This window comes from Dryobates pubescens, chromosome 15 (assembly GCF_014839835.1).
Source record: "Dryobates pubescens isolate bDryPub1 chromosome 15, bDryPub1.pri, whole genome shotgun sequence".
NCBI classification, from domain to species: domain Eukaryota; kingdom Metazoa; phylum Chordata; class Aves; order Piciformes; family Picidae; genus Dryobates; species Dryobates pubescens.
In genome coordinates, this window is record NC_071626.1 from 24,365,997 (window position 1) to 24,382,049 (window position 16,053).

The 16,053-nt window shown below is 44.0% G+C and overlaps 1 protein-coding gene across 1 annotated transcript in view; it reads left to right on the forward strand.

Moving 5' to 3' along the window:
- MICAL3 (microtubule associated monooxygenase, calponin and LIM domain containing 3) overlaps nt 1–16,053 on the forward strand; it is a 203,789-nt gene that overhangs the window by 104,755 nt on the left and 82,981 nt on the right. Inside the window, exons 18-23 of the mRNA XM_054167732.1 lie at nt 467–562; nt 3,111–3,167; nt 5,136–5,240; nt 8,297–8,404; nt 11,204–11,311; nt 12,935–13,121. Of these exons, the coding sequence (XP_054023707.1) occupies nt 467–562; nt 3,111–3,167; nt 5,136–5,240; nt 8,297–8,404; nt 11,204–11,311; nt 12,935–13,121 (661 nt within the window). The remainder of the gene's footprint in view (nt 1–466; nt 563–3,110; nt 3,168–5,135; nt 5,241–8,296; nt 8,405–11,203; nt 11,312–12,934; nt 13,122–16,053) is intronic.

Below are 16,053 nucleotides of genomic sequence, written 5' to 3' on the forward strand. Positions count from 1 at the left end.
GTTGCATTGCTGATGAACTGCAATCAAGAGCAATTAGGCCAACAGGGCTGATTTTTTTGTAAACACTGTAAGGCACAGCACTAAGTAATCTTTCATCAGGCAAAGGTGAAGTTCACTTGCTGTAGAAGGTTCTAAGTTGCACCTTGGATTGTACTAATAAGACCTTGAGTCAGAAACCATTGGGTTAATTGGTGATTGCCAGAAGTACCTGCTCATTGACTGCCCCTAGAAGTATCTCTCAAGCAGACCTGTGGTTGTGTGGGCATGGGTGCAAACCTTGCAGCTTCAGATAAAACGTGGCCTTAGGTCCTGTGTGAGAGGTGTGAGCTTCAGCCCGCAGTCCCTCATTCCATGTGTTCCAGCCTGTCTCACCAGATCCAGTGGTGCTGTTCTCTCTTGGCTACCATTATTATGATTTTTTTTCTTCTTTTTTTTTGTTTTTTTTTGGTTTGGGAAAAAAAAATAGATGAGGACTAAGGGACGTGCTCGGACCTGCCCCAAAAAAGTGATCATGCTCTCTTCTTCCACTCCACCTTCCTCTCCGCCATATCCCAGGCAGCAGGTGATTTCCTCCGCATGCTCTGTCCCTCTCTTTTTCCATCTCTGCTTGTGCAAGTGACCAGATCAGTTACTAGAGATCCCATTCACAAACACATTTCCTGTTTTCAGATGGTGACAGGGCTTCTTCAGCCTCTTAGATTAGAAACAGAGGTTGGCAATAGCTTGCCAGAAGCCTGGAGAGTCTCTGCTAGAAGCTGGTATTTTACTGTAGGGTGATTTGTGATTACAGCAGCCTTTCTCAGTTTTGAGTTGCAGCAAAATAGAAATGAAATGTTTGGAGTAATGCAGGGAAAGAAAAAGCAACTTCTGTTCAATCTCCACTCTGTTTAAACAGATGGGACTGAAAATTTGCCCTTGTATCCATTACTTTCTTTTGGTATTACTTGTGTGAGTTGCCCCTCTTTTTGTGTTAGTGGCCTGCACATGTCCACTGTGTTCCTTCTTTTTGCCCCACACCCAGCCTGTTGTCTCACAACAGTTTGTGTTTGGTCTGAGTTTGAATTGTGAGCATCAAGAGCTGTCCTGAGCAGTGTATAAATGTGCATCCAGATGTTACTGCACGTGTATTTGCTGTCCTTCTGGTTAAATATTACCTGAAATCCTTCAGTAGTTGTCCTGTATGTGGTGCTCATGTGGTTCTCATGCTTCTTTGTGTTGTATCCTTTAATTTTTGTTTCCTTTTCCAACTGCAGAAATGAATTCCACTCTTCCCTGATCAATCCTGAACAAATCTGGAGATGATAAAAAGGCAGCTGCAGTTCCATAAACCACTTGTAGAGTCCGTTTTTAATGTTACCTTCTCCATAGGCAGCAAATATTTCTTTGCTGAACACTTGTATGCCTATGGACTCTGCAAAGGCATGTTGCCTTTTAGCAGAGCGGATAAGACTTTGTCTTGGACATAAAGTTTGAGGATGATCAGAGGACAAAAGCTCCTCTCCTATGGAGACAGACTGAGAGAGTTGGGATTGTTCAATTTGGAGAGTAGAAGGCTCTGAGGAGACCTTCTTGTGGCCTTTCAATATCTGAAGGGAGCTACAAGAAAGCTGGGGAAGGACTTTTAAGGGGGTCAGGTCGTGATAGGACTAAGTGGAACGGATCCAAGCTAGAGGAGGGGAGATTTAGGTTAGAAATTACAAAGAAGCTCTTCATCATGAGGGTGATGAGGCACTGGAACAGGTTGCCCAGGGAGGTAGTGGAAGCCTCATCCCTGGAAGTTTAAGGCCAGTCTGGATGCAGCTCTGGGCAACCTGATGTAGTGTGAACTGTCCCTGCCCATGGCAGGGGGGTTGGAAGTGAATGATCTTTGAGGTCCCTTCCAACCCTGACAGTTCTATGCCTTGCCTTATTACAATCCTCCCTAAGATTCTAGTTACATGTTACAGTTAACCTGGTCTCATTATTATGGTCACCCTCCAGAGCACAGAGTCTCTGCTGCCCCTCTGGTATTTGCACTTACAAGATAGGTCAGACCTGCTTACTGATCTGATTTAAATCTGGCCTGCAAATAAAAGTCCTTTTCTGGCACGTTGTAGACAGTCTATGATGTAAGAAAGGATGCAGGAGTGGACATCTAGGTAAAATGGGTAGGGAGAACCCTTCTCATTTGCAAACCCCATGTTTAGACTGAATTGAGTGTGGTGTTCAGATGATGGCAGCCAGCTGCCTTCATCTTGGAAACATCCCCTTGAGAATGTGGACAGATACTTTTTATGAGCGATGAGATGTTTCCCCCCAGCTTACAGACAGAGAAACGAAGGCAGTTAGGCGCTCAGTTTTGCTTTTTAATCTGTGGCATGGGATTCATTTTCTGCACACTAAGGACCCCTTAGCTCTGTATTTTCCTGCCCTAGATTTTAAGTGTTTGTCTTTTTTGATTGCCTAGCTCAGTCATGAAAGGCAATTACTGCTAGATCCAAGTGTGCTTTGACCATTTTCTGTGTTGTGTCCTGTTGGAAGCTTTTTCCTGTCTTGGTTCTCAAATATATATATATATATTTAAATGTTTGTTTCCTCCTTTGAGCTCTGAGGAATTTTTACTCCCTCTGCTACAGAACTAGGTTGTTAGACTCAGTTGAGAGGTTAGCTTTTGGAGGTGTTCTTTTTCCTCAGGAATGATTTCTTTACCTGAAATTGCCTTGGCCAAGCTCTTGTAGCTTGTCAGACTGATCTGTGTTCTTGCTGCCCTTATGTCTTTTAAAACCTGTACCTCTGCACTTCTAATGCATTCATTTTGCCACTTCTTTTAAACCTTTCCATTTCCTTTCTTTGATCTAACATCACAGTAGGAGTTATAAGTAGTGTCTGACCACCTTGATTGTACTAATTTCTTTAGGTTGTGGTGCTCTATTGTGTTTTACTGACCTAATACGAAGAGATGTTTTTTAACAGCTCCCTATAGAAGCCAAATTATTGCCAGGTTTAGAATATTGTTAATAAGCTGCTCTGCCATCGTCCTAGCCTCTTTTCTGCCTGCATCATCAGAAAAATCAGCTGTTTTGCCTCTGAAGTTGGTTTATGTTATTCAGATCATAATTTGTCGTCTGCAGAGAAACAGGGAACCTGGCGCTGACTGTCGTGGGGAGGAGAGTCCCAGGCAGGAAAGGGTAAAGAGCATGAGCAAATGGCATGGATACTGATGACACAAGGCTTTGGTGGGTGTGTGCAATACAGGGAGCGAATGGGCTGGGGAGTGAGACACGCCCTAATGCTGCTGTTAACACGCTGGCGTTGCTGGCAGTCAGTGAGGAGGGATTATTTCTGTGTGATGCCCACATAAATGCATAACCAGCCTTCAGCAACGGTTTGCTATATGCTTTGACTTTGCCATTAGATGTAGCACTTGTGCTCTTCCCATTCTCCTTTCTCTCTTACACCTTCTTAGTGAAGTATGCTGTGGCTGTGCAGAAAAGGAGAGTTGTGTTTCGTGCTAATCCATGCAAACACGGTTGCGTTGTTCTCACTGCTTGCTCTCTGGATGGTTAAACCACTGGCATTCCATCCTGCCTCCTACAGGCCAAAGGAGGAGGAAAAATGATGAGGCATTATTTAGTATAGAGCCTTTGAAGCCTTCTTAACAAGGAAATAACAACAGTCTGTCTGAATGGCTCAGTATTATACTGAACCATGGCAAAAATAAAAAGGCACTCAAAAGAATTGGTTGGTTCCAATTCATATTGACAAATTAGTTGACATTCCAGTAAAGGCTTTGAATTAAGTCATAACTGCTATAACAGTTATAAAACTGTTGGAACCTTCAGAATGTGTTCTAACAAAAGCCTGTTGTGGGCTGAATGTTTTCTGACAGGCAGTAGAAAATGAATAAGCATGTGTCTGCAGTGACACAGAAGCCCACAGCTTTAGAATAGGCCCTAGTTTTAGTGCAAATGGATCTAGTAGGAAGGAGTAGGTGGAACAGAAAGCAGCTGAAAGTAGGGAGTATTATTAATGCATCTGAATGGGAAAAGTGTTTCTCAGAAATTGGGTGTGAACCTACTTTTCTGTGCTGCTTTGGAGGGCAGTTAGCAACGTGTAGCAGCACCCTGGCATGCTGGAGAAATCAAGCCTGAGGTTTCTTCATGCACAGATTTGTGTTTCCTGGCCCCCATTTCCTTCTGAACCCAGCAAATGAATCAGCTGAATTCTGTGTGATATTTCAAGTGATACTTCTGTCCTGTACAGCAGGCCATAGGCTGTGGCTTCTTTTATTCATGTCAGTAAGTGCAGCACACAACAGTTTGATGTGAAAGGCCAGAATAGCAGAGGTGTCAAATATTCTGCCTGGGATGTGCTGAGATGGCAGTGCAGTAAGAACAAGTAGGACAGTGAAGTTGCAGAAGTAGAACTGGCAGCTTCCATCACTGGTTTGATTTTGCTGTGCTTTGCTTTTGCTGTGCTTCAACAACGCAGGCTCATTAAACATCCTGTCTTTGGTAAGTACAGCAGTCACTTTTCATATACCAACATCTTTAAGCAAACAAAGTCATTCTTCAGGTGAGCTGAAGTACATTAGCCTAAAAACCTGTGTTTCTGTGCACAAAAGATGAGAAGCACAAGTAGGGACTGGTTTAGAGATGTAGAGGAAATCATTGAGAATCAAGAACTCTGGTGCAATTACATGGCAAATAGACTCATGTGTGCATGGTAAAGCTCAGGGGGAGGGGAAAGGTTGGTGTTGGTTGGGTGGTTTTTTTTGGGGGGGTGTTTTTGGGTGGGGGGTTGGTTGGTTGCATTTTTTTGGTATTCCCTCCCCCAACCCCTTTTATTTTGTTTGGGTCTTTTTAGATGGCAATGTCAGGGAGGCAGGCCATGTGCTTGTTTTGATTTTGGCTGCAGCAGTCCTAGGTGGGAGAGTTCTGAATAAGGACTAATTCAACTGTTTGTTCTCAGCCTTGAGGGTCAAAACTTAGCACCTGACTGGGAGAGCAGACATTTGGAATAAAACCAGCTCTCACATGGGAGCTCCTTACTGTTCTGCATGTGAATTTCTGTGCCTTTTGCCTGGTGTCTGTTTCTCTTGGGTCTTTTTTTTTTTTTTTGATGATTTGTTTACTTCCTCCTTCCTCATCTCACAGAGATCTCCTCGTTTATTTTCTGATGACCAAGTGCCTGATAATGTTGAGCAAAGGGCATGTCAGCTGGCTGCCCTCCTGGAGTCCAGACCTGCAGTGAGGCATCAGGTGACTACAGCCCTGCCTATCTGGTGTCCTGGATCAGTGTGGGATTCTGGGTACTGGTGACATGGAATCGTAGAATCATAGAATTGTGAGGGTTGGAAGGGACCTTAAGGATCAGAGGGATAGAAACGCTTCACCAAAACACAATGACCACTCTTGTACAGTCATGGGGTCCAAAAGACGCTGCCAAGTCTATTTTGTGCAGTATTTTTATCCTACTTGCCCAGTCTTAACTGTCTCCTCGTTTGATGAACGACAGCACTTCTGTTTCTCAAAACACGATATAAACAGTAAGGTACGAAACAGCCCCCAAGCTTCAGAGCACGTGCTGGAAACCAGCTGGACTGCTGGAGATGAAGTTACCTCACAGTGATTGTTTACCACTCAGTTGCTCAAAACCTTTTACTTACTTTTGGAGACAAGAACACTTGCATTTTCCAAGCATAATTGCTGGCTCTGAAGTACTACTTTTGTGTCTGTATTTCCTGTGTACTTACTTCCAACGGTAGAGTTGGCAGCCTGTGCATATATTTTTAATTCCAGTGTACACTTTTGGTTTGGTTTTGTACTTAATTTTCTTGCCAGTGTGAGCTTTTGGCACATGGAAGCACCCCAGTTTGATCAGTGGTATCTTCAGTTTCTACTTGCTTGCCCCATCCCTGTTTTCACTTATCCTCCACGGCATTTGGCACAACGAAGTCTGCTTTTGGAAGACACCAGCTACATCAGTAATTGTTTTTCATAACTTATTGTTATGAGTTAACCACCTAAAATCAAGCTGTCTTCTTGGGCTGGAAGATAAAATAGCCCAAGACCTTTTGCTGGTGTACTTAACTTCCAAGCCCATACCAAAAGGAAATTTATAGCATCTAGGTCACTTCTCATTGCTGTTCTATGGGGATGTTGTCTTTGCTGGTGAAGTCAGTGAAGCTATTCTCCAGGAAGGAGGAGTGAACCTTTGGCTGGATTTGATACAGCATTTGGAGACACAGAGGAAACCATGAAAGACTGAAGAAGTATTTTTTAAACAGATTAGCACCTATTTGTTAATTGTTAACACAGCTGAAGATCGCAGAACCACAGAACTGTTAGGGTTGGAAGGGACCTCAAGGATCAGCCAGTTCCAACCCCCCTGCCATGGGCAGAGACACCTCACACCACAGCAGGTTGCTCACAGCCACATCCAACCTGGCCTTAAAAACCTCCAGGGATGAGGCTTCCACCACCTCCCTGGGCAACCTGTTCCAGTGTCTCACCACCCTCATGGGGAAGAACTTCCTAACATCTAATCTAAATCTGCCCTCCTGTAGCTTGGATCCATTCCACCCAGTCCTACCACTCCCTGACACCCTCAAAAGTCCCTCCCCAGCTTTCTTGGAGCCCCCTTCAGATACTGCAAGGCCACAAGAAGGTCTCCTGGGAGCCTTCTCTTCTCCAGACTGAACAGCCCCAACTCACACAGTCTGTCTCCGTAGGAGAGGAGCTCCAGCCCTCTGCTCATCCTCATGGCTCTTCTCTGGACATGTTCCAGAGATCTTGAGCATGATCCAAGGACAGTGTGCTCATGTGCATGTTTTACTCAGTTGAAATTACAATAGAGAGATAAACTTGTAGACCAAAGCCTATTTCTAATAGACCTTTTGTTGCTGTCTAGGATTTTTGAACTCCCCTTGGAGGGTGGAAATATTAACAGCATTAAAGTGGAAAGAGGATAATTATTCTTTGAACTGTCTAGTTTCTATGCAGAGTGGAATTAAGGCGGGAAAATGGAGATCACAAAGTAGAGGAAAGTGGGTAGGGTGGAGAGGAAAGAGAGGAAACCTGTTGGAACACTGTAGGCAGTGATAGCTTGTGATGTAGGACTTCAAGGAAGAAAACAGGAACGTATTAGGGAGAGGAGGAGGCTTAGCAAAGAAAGGCATTTTCAGAAAAGAGATTTCATTAAATGATGATCTTCAGCAAAGAAAATTTGTGCATAAAGTAAACAACTGTTTTTTTTAAGTTGTGAAAGCCAAGGTCTTCTGCCATTTGTCCACTGGATTTACTCTTCACGCTCGCCTATTTTAAGTGGCTGGAAGCAGCTGCTTCCACGGGTCAGGCAGTTACAGGATGTTCGTTTTCCCCTTTTGGGACTAAACCCATGGGTTTCTTGTAAAAGAGAGTCAAATATTTAACATCTGCATAATTTTGCTTTCCAGGCTATTAATTTCTAGGGATTCACAGTTTCTTCAGGAGCGATTTGTCTGATGCTTCCAGCTATTGTTTTGTTTTTTCCCCCCTGCGTGAAGTATTTCCCAGGAGCTGGGCAGAATGAGCCATAGACATGAGAGTGCTTTGTTGGAAGACTACATTTTCAGTTCTCCTGTGAGGAGCCAGTTTCAGGATGCTGCAAATTCTCATTTTGGGATTTATGGTTTCCCATTTTCAGATTGTTTATTGTTTTAGTCTTTTTAGTGTGATGCTTCCCATCTACTTAGAGTAAATTTTAGGGTGGAAATTTGCTGCTAATTACTGCCATTTTATACAGGTTGATTTCTTTCTCTTCTGTCCCCAAGAAGAGCAGGCTTTTGGGTTATGCAGTTAAAATGTAGAAGAGGTCTCACATGGAATGCAGTGTACATGGATCTTAGTGCCTTGGGCCAGTAATACAGAACAGTGGGAAATACAGGAGGAGCAGAGGAAATTGGTTTGGGATCTTTGCCAGTGGCTTGGTTGGTTTACACGAGGTTGGATATGTGTGGAAGTAGGTAACTGCTTCCAAATGGTCCTAAATAACTTAAAACTTAATAAAGAACAAATTAAGAGGAGCTTACTCTGCCTCACTAGGGAGAAAGTGAAGATATGTTGGACATGTTTCTCCAAGTTTTCCTACAAGAGTCTCTTAAGAGTTAGATAATGGTTGGACTCGATCTGAAAGGCCTTTGCCAACTGAAACAATTCTGTGGTTTTAGGCAAATCTTTTTGTGATGGTGGGCAGAGGAGCCTGAAGTTTTCTTATTTTATGCTCTTCTTCCTGTAGCCATGTGTGATTGTTGTGATTCTTGTATTTTATTTTATAGCCTGAGACTGAACCGTCTCGCCGATTCTTTGTTGACCAGTGGGAGCTGTCTCTTAGCCTCCGTTCTTCTAATCGCCCTTCTTCACCTTCATCTGACTTTCTTCGACAGGTAGCACTAGCCTGAATGCTGCAAGGTGCACTCAGCTGTGTCTGCTTGCTGCACCCTGGTCCCACCAGCCAAGGACACACCACAAGACATGGCTAGGCTTGCAATGCTTCACCTGCAGAATGCGATGTCTGTGCATATTCTTGCACAAGTGAGGAGACGGAGCGAGGCATAGCTTGGTTATTTGTCAGGCATAAAGCAGTTTGAATCCAAATATATTGAATGCTTGGTGTGGATAAAAAGCTTGTGGTACATCTCAGGAGTTCTGAGCACTGAGAGTCCTGGCTTTGCAGTAAAGCTATTCTTGTTTAGCTTTCTGCTTTGTTTTTTTTGTGGAGATCTTGGTCCAAACATACAGAATGCATTTGTGCAGATGTGCTTCGTGGACAGCATGAAATAAGTACATTGGCTTCCTGAAAAATCATTGGGAATTTGAACTAGTTGCAGTTGTCATAGGTAAACATCAGGATCTTGATTTTACTTAAGCTGGAGCGGGTTCTTTGCCTGCTCTTGCAAATGTCAGAGTTTTACAGCGCTGAAGGGTTTTTGCTAACAGGAGGAAACAAAATGCTTCATTTAAAACCCAGTATTAGGCCAGATGTTATGTGTAGGAGGGGAAAAAGCAAAACAAACACAGAACCTCAAATCAAAAATTCAGCAATTACATTTTCCCCACCAAATGGTCTAAAGTATTGAGGGTGAAGATTAGCATAATCTCTTTTTAAGCATGGAACTTCATATGTGCTGGTAGAAACGTAAAGATCCTGAAGCATCTGTGTTGAAGGTTGGATGAAGGTTTCAAATCAAAACTTGTTCAGTGGAAAACTAGATCAGCTAAAAGAAAGGGCTTGCCATGGAGGAGCTTGAGCAGTCTTTAAGAAAAACTTAAAAAGCCTGAAAGGTTTCTGGTCTTTTAAAGTATCAGTATCATAGTATCAGTCAGGGTTGGAAGGGACCACAAGGATCATCTAGTTCCCAACCCCCCTGCCATGGGCAGGGACACCCCACACTAGATCAGGCTGGCCAGAGCCTCATCCAGCCTGGGCTTAAACACCTCCAGGGACAGGGCCTCAACCACTTCCCTGGACAACCCATTCCAGGGCTTCACCACTCTCATGGTGAAAAACTTCCTCCTCACATCCAGCCTGAGGAAAGGAAAGAAAAATAGAAAGCTCTTGGACAAATGATTGAGTGCCAATTAAAGATCAATGCTGAAGAAAATATTTCAGGGGGCACCATTTAAAATGTAATGTCTGACAAGAGATATATATATGACATTGACAGGTGACTGCACGGACCTGTGTGCACACTAGCTGAGGAAGAATGTGGAAGCTGAAAAATGCTGAAAGACAAATTGTGTTTTCTTGCTTATGTTAAAATTGTGAGTGCTCTGCATTTTAGGGTGGAATTAGTAGGAAGGTGCAAGTTTTTTCTGGGTAGAAATAAACCCTCATTACTTCAGTGGCACTAAGGAGTTAGGGCTTCAGTGATCACAGCAGTAATCTCTGGTGGCTGAGCGCTCCATTTTCAACATTTGTTGGTCCCCTCAAAGTACCACCCATCTTGCAGTGAATTTCAGGTTTTGTGATGCTTTCTCTAAACATGTGAAGGCCATAAACATTTCTAAGAGGCCAATAACCACATGCATGAGCTTGATGCTTTCTCATTAATTGTGGGAAATAATTAGTGTGCTTCAAACAAGTTCTGCTCTATGAGTCAAGGGAGTCTTGAGATGCAGCTTTAGCCCTTTCCTTCAGAAAACCGTTACCATTTTACACGTGCCAGAAACGACAGCGTCTCTGATCTTTCATTTGCTGAGGGAACTCCTGCTAAAAACAATTCATAATGCTTCTTGGTCTGGAAAAGGAAAATTGCTTGATGTGCTCCTTGCTGCTCTGGGTGAAATATGTGACATTTGCAGTGTGAGTTGAGCTAACATGGATGCAACCACATAATTTTCTTAACCATGTAATTATTGCAATGATTGTATTTCCCGTGTGAAACACTTTGTCCACTCCTGATGTGACTGAACTTGGCTTTCCAACACACCTTAGATGGTACAAAATGAGATATGGAGTACTGGAGGGTTTATAGATACCCCAAGTTCTGGAGTCAGTCAATACCCATGACGGAGAAAAGCCATGTTCACAGTTGAACACGTATGTGTCCCAGGTGTATGCAAGTATGTCTTTAATGTGTTGGATGAGACTCTTGCCATCTTTTCCCATGTAAAACTTTTCTGTATTTTTAGCATTGGAAAAATTCCTATTTTTGAATCACTGAGTTCCTTAGCTGAGGATTTCTCCCTGCTCTGTGAATGCTCTGTAAATGACTTCTTTCCAGTTGCTGAGTGCATTAATACGTTGCTGTGATCAGCGTGCTGCATTATTCTGTGTAACCTGTCTTCTAGAGGATCTTTGTTTCTGATGCCAAGGTTATCTGGAACCTAAGATCTTAACCTGTAGTTGACCATGCCTGAGAAGTGCCAGTGCTCAGGTTTCCAGGTGCAAAATACCCCACGAGTGAAAATCAGATCTGTTTGATTCACCATCACAGGGTGTCTAGAGCACTTGGGGACTGCGAAGCGCAAGCTGCTTTTTTGGTGGCTCTTGGTTCCGAGTGCGCTGGTGATTTCAGATGGCACTAGCTTTAGTGTTACCACTTGTCACTTGTCTTGGCATGATTTGACCTCCCTGCACCTTTCACCTCCTAACCTGTTACCATGTCAGTCATTTCTTAATTTGATTTTGTTTATTCTTTCCTTTCTCACTTCACTGTTGTTTTATTCCATCCACCTGGTAGAAGTATATAAAGATGTACACAGGCGGAGTGAGCTCATTGGCTGAGCAGATAGCCAATCAGCTTCAAAGGAAAGAGCAACCCAAAACCCTTCTAGACAAGAAGGAACTGGTAAGATGATGTACAGCAGATGATGTGTGCTTGTGATTAGATGTGCTGTAGAGCTGAAGTATTGTGAGTGTCCAGTTGTTACTGCCACTGATAGACTCTGTCATAGCTTTGTGAAAGATTTCCTTCCCTTTTCTCCATCCACCCTCACCCTTCTCCTCCTTTTCCTTGCAAAAGGTTTTAATCTAACCTCAGCATCCAAGGATTGTACATAAACAATGTACAGTCCTCATTATATTTAGGAAGATGTGCTTGATCCATGGGGGCTAATTCTGCATCATTGCTTTCAGGAGGAGGTACTGATTTTTGTAATGTAGGAGTGAGAATTGCCGTTTGAGGGATTTCTAATGGTCTTGGATTTCCATTATATGCCTCCTTTAGTCAGGTTAATTGATTTCAAGGTTAATTAATATAACTGGTGTCCACTCTTCTGAGCAGGCATGGCATCTCTAGGACTTTCTTTGTGGTGTCCCCCCAGGGATCAGTGCCTGGCCCCATCCTGTTCAATATCTTTATTGATGATCTGGATGAGGGCATTGAGTCCATCATCAGTAAATTTGAAGATGACACCAAGCTGGGGGCAGGAGTTGATCTGTCAGAGGGTAGGAGAGCTCTGCAGAGGGAACTTGCCAGGCTGGACAGATGGGCAGAGGCCAAGGGCATGAGACTGAACACATCCAAGTGCCGGGTTCTGCTCATTGGCCACAGCAACCCCAGGCAGTGCTACAGGCTGGGGTCAGAGTGGCTGGAGAGCAGCCAGGCAGAGAGGGACCTGGGGGTACTGGTTGATGGTAGGCTGAACAAGAGCCTGCAGTGTGCCCAGGTGGCCAAGAAGGCCAATGGCATCCTGGCCTGCATCAGGAATAGTGTGGCCAGCAGGAGCAGGGAGGTCATTCTGCCCTGTGCTCAGCACTGGTTAGGCCACACCTTGAGTCCTGTGTCCAGTTCTGGGCCCCTCTATTTAAGAAGAATATTGAGACATTTGTACATGTCCAGAGAAGGGCAACAAGGCTGGGGAGAGGTCTTGAGCACAGCCCTATGAGGAGAGGCTGGGGGAGCTGGGATTGTTTAACCTGGAGAAGAGGAGGCTCAGGGGAGACTTTATTGCTGTCTGCAAATCCCTGAAGGGAGGTTGTAGTCAGGTGGGGGTTGGTCTCTTCTCCCAGGCAACCAGCACCAGAACAAGAGGACACAGTCTCAAGCAGTGCCAGGGGAAGTTCAGGCTGGATGTTAGGAAGAAATTCTTCCCAGCAAGAGAGATTGGCCATTGGGATGTGCTGCCCAGGGAGGTGGTGGAGTCACCATCCCTGGAGGTGTTTAAGAAGAGACTGAATGGGGTGCTTGGTGCCATGGTTTAGTTTATTAGATGGTGTTGGGTGATAGGTTGGACTTGATGATCTCAAAGGTCTTTTCCAACCTGGTTAATTCTGTTCTATTCCTCCCTGGACAATAAGGTTAGCTTTGTGACGGCCTGGTTAAAACTGTGAATTATGTCCAGCCACTGCAGCATCCATGCGTGAAAGAACCTCAGCATCCGATGCTCCTGTGTCCGCCTAAACAAAGAGAAAATAGAACTTGGTGCAAGGCTGGACACACACAAATTTAGCTGTGCCTGTTTCTGCCTAGGGCTCGCTCAAGAAGGAGTTCCCCCAAAACCTGGGAGGCAGTGACGTCTGCTACTTCTGCCGCAAGCGGGTCTACGTGATGGAGCGGCTGAGCGCCGAGGGCAAGTTCTTCCACCGCAGCTGCTTCAAGTGTGAATACTGTGCCACCACTCTGCGCCTGTCGTCTTATGCCTACGACATTGAGGATGGTAAGGGACACTCCCTTCTTGGCACAATTCTCTTCCCTACCCTGGAAGTCCATCTTGCGATTCCCACTCTTTGCTTTGAGTTAGGGACGAGAGTAACGTGCATTTCCCCAACTGTCTGGGGTTCCTGTGGCCAAGCCAGCAATGTGACTGAGCTTGTAGGAACTGGTTTAACATAGGAACAGCTGCTAGAATGTCAAGAAACAAATAGCAGTTGGGGGTTTGAAAGAGTTTAGAGCCTGAGTTTGAAGGCTAGACACTTACTTCTCAGAGAATGGTCTGGATTGGAAGGGACCTCCAAAGGTCATCTAATCCAATCCCCTCTGCAATCAGCAGGGACATCCCCAATTAGATCAGGTTGCCCAGAGCCCTGTTGAGCCTCACTTTGACTGTCTTCAGGGATGGGGCCCCAGTCACTTCCATGTGCAACCTGTTCCAGTGCTCCACCACCCTTATAGTAAAGAACCTGTTCCTAACATCCAATCTAAATCTGCTCTAGTTTGAAGCCATTGCCCCTTGTCCTGTCACTCCAGGCCTTTGTAAACAGACTCTCCCCATCCTTCTTATAGCCCCTTTCAGGTACTGGAAGGTCGCTATTAGGTCTCCCCAGAGCCTCCTCTTCTCCACACTGAGCACCCCCAGCTTCCTCAGCCTGTCCTTGTAGCAGAGGTGCTCCAACCCTCTGATCATTTTTGTGGCCCTCCTCTGGACCCACTCCATTAGGTCCAAGTCCTTCCATGTCCTTCCTCTTAGTACTGTCAAGCAAGGACCCTCCTTAGAGATTAATAATACTTAAGATAATACATTGGAAACAAATGTGGTCAGCTTTTTCTTCTTGAAGACATCACAGCTGTTCAACTCTGCATTTATTTTAGGTGTACTGAAACAGGATCTTTGTAATCAGGGGCTGTGACAATAGCTCATTACAAACACAGGTTGTGTTTATGTAGTTCCAATTAGAACACTGAAGTTAAGTAGAGGTAGGTCAATGTTATAGAGAAAGTTTTGTTGAAGTAGTTACTGAAGGTTAGGTAGTGACTCTTGTTTTCTGTATCTGATAGACTGAGGAGTTATAAAGCTTGCTGCTGATTCATAAACAGAATCTCACATGCTAAGAACGGAGGGAGATGCCAGAGATATGTAACAAGTCTGAGAAGCCAGCAACAGATCAAACTCAATTTATTAACAAAGTGTGCACACTGAGATCAAGAATTTGCAGTCACTTGTGAAAAGTGATCTTGTCAGTGTAGCTGTGTTGCGTTCTTGGCTTGAGCAGAGAGTGACATCAGTTTCATGTTTTCTGAGCAAGAATTAGGAGAGAATATCTCAGATGAGCTTTTATTTAGATCACCACGTATGCCTTTATTTTCTTCTGGGGCTGTCATTTATCTTTACTCCTATCTCAGTAGAAGAATATGTGCAAAATGATGTAAAGCTAGTGAGTGGTTAGATGGAAAGGATACCACTCCAGATAGGGATGGTGTAGAAGGAGCTGTTAGTACTGACCATTTCCCCACTCATCAAGGCAGAGATGAAGTAAAAATTGTAAACTGACAGGCCATAGGATCTCTCTTTTCAGGGATGTCCTGTGATAGGATAAGAGGCAACAGATATAAACTGGAAGCTCCAACTCAATATGAGGACAAACTTCTTTATTGTGAGGGTGACAGAGCCTTGGAGCAGGCTGCCCAGAGAGGTTGTGGAGTCTCCTTCTCTGGAGACCTTCCAGACCCATCTGGATACATTCCTGTGTGACGTGTCTTAGGTGTCTTGGCAGGGGGGTTGGAGTCGATATCTGGAGGTCCCTTCAAACTTCTACCATTCCATGATTCCAGGATGGAACTCCAGAATACTCTAGTGCAGATCAAACTGTTGTAAAATTTGTAGCCATCTACTGCTGCATGTAGCTACAAAGAATATTTTTGCATATGCTGGGTGGAATAATGATCGTGGAAACACCATCTAGGCATAAGGGGTGCAAAGAACCAAAATTATGTATTTGTGATGCCTTATGTAATGACTTTAATAGACTTGCTCAGTCATTAAGAGTTGAGGAAATGTAGAATCATCAAATCAGCCTTTGAGTAACGAATAGAAACCCATTATTCCTTGGCCAGAAGGTCAGCAGACTTGGCATGTGAGTTTAAAGGGGCCAATGGTAATTTTGAGATCAGCATCTTCATCACTAATCAAAGTTGGGGGAAAGCAATTTTCCTCTTTTTAGCACTGACGTTGTTTTGCCATTCCCAAGTGGCTGAATATCCAACTCTGTTTAGCAATAACAGACTAAGCTCCTTCTTCAGCTTTGTCTGAAACAGTTTTTTGCCACCAGATTTAGTGATTTGCTCTGCAAGCAAGTTTATGTATGCAGTTATGGCCAGATAGTTCTCACTAGAAGCAAACACAAAGTTCAGGGTTTCACCACACTTAGTGTTGGTTCTGAAGCATTATTAGATGCCTAACAGTTGTGTATGTTTGGCAGACAGGGCCAAACAAATACATAGTATCCTATCTAATCTATGTCATTGTGAAAAGTTAGCTTATATCTCATTCTGGGCTTGCTTTGAGAGAAGAAAGTAGCACAGCTATATCCTCATTGCTGCTGTTCATCTAGCTCTTCAGATTGAGGAGCATCCAGCAGTGTTCTGCAGTCACTGTCTGGGTTTTAGCCTTCAGTGTCTGAGAATGTTTATGCAGAGCGTTCTCTGTTGTTGCTCTATTTCAGACACTTTGGAAAGAGTGAATATAAAGAAATGTTCTTTTAAGCAGAGACTTCTCAAAAGATAGGGTTTTCCATCATAAAACAAACTACTGTGCAAATATCAACCCAGAGAAACTAGAGGAAGAGGCAAAGGTCAGAGTATAGACTGGAAATGCATGGGCAGAGTTGTAGGAATAAGGTAGCAGCAGGGGATGCTATGGACTAATACAGCGA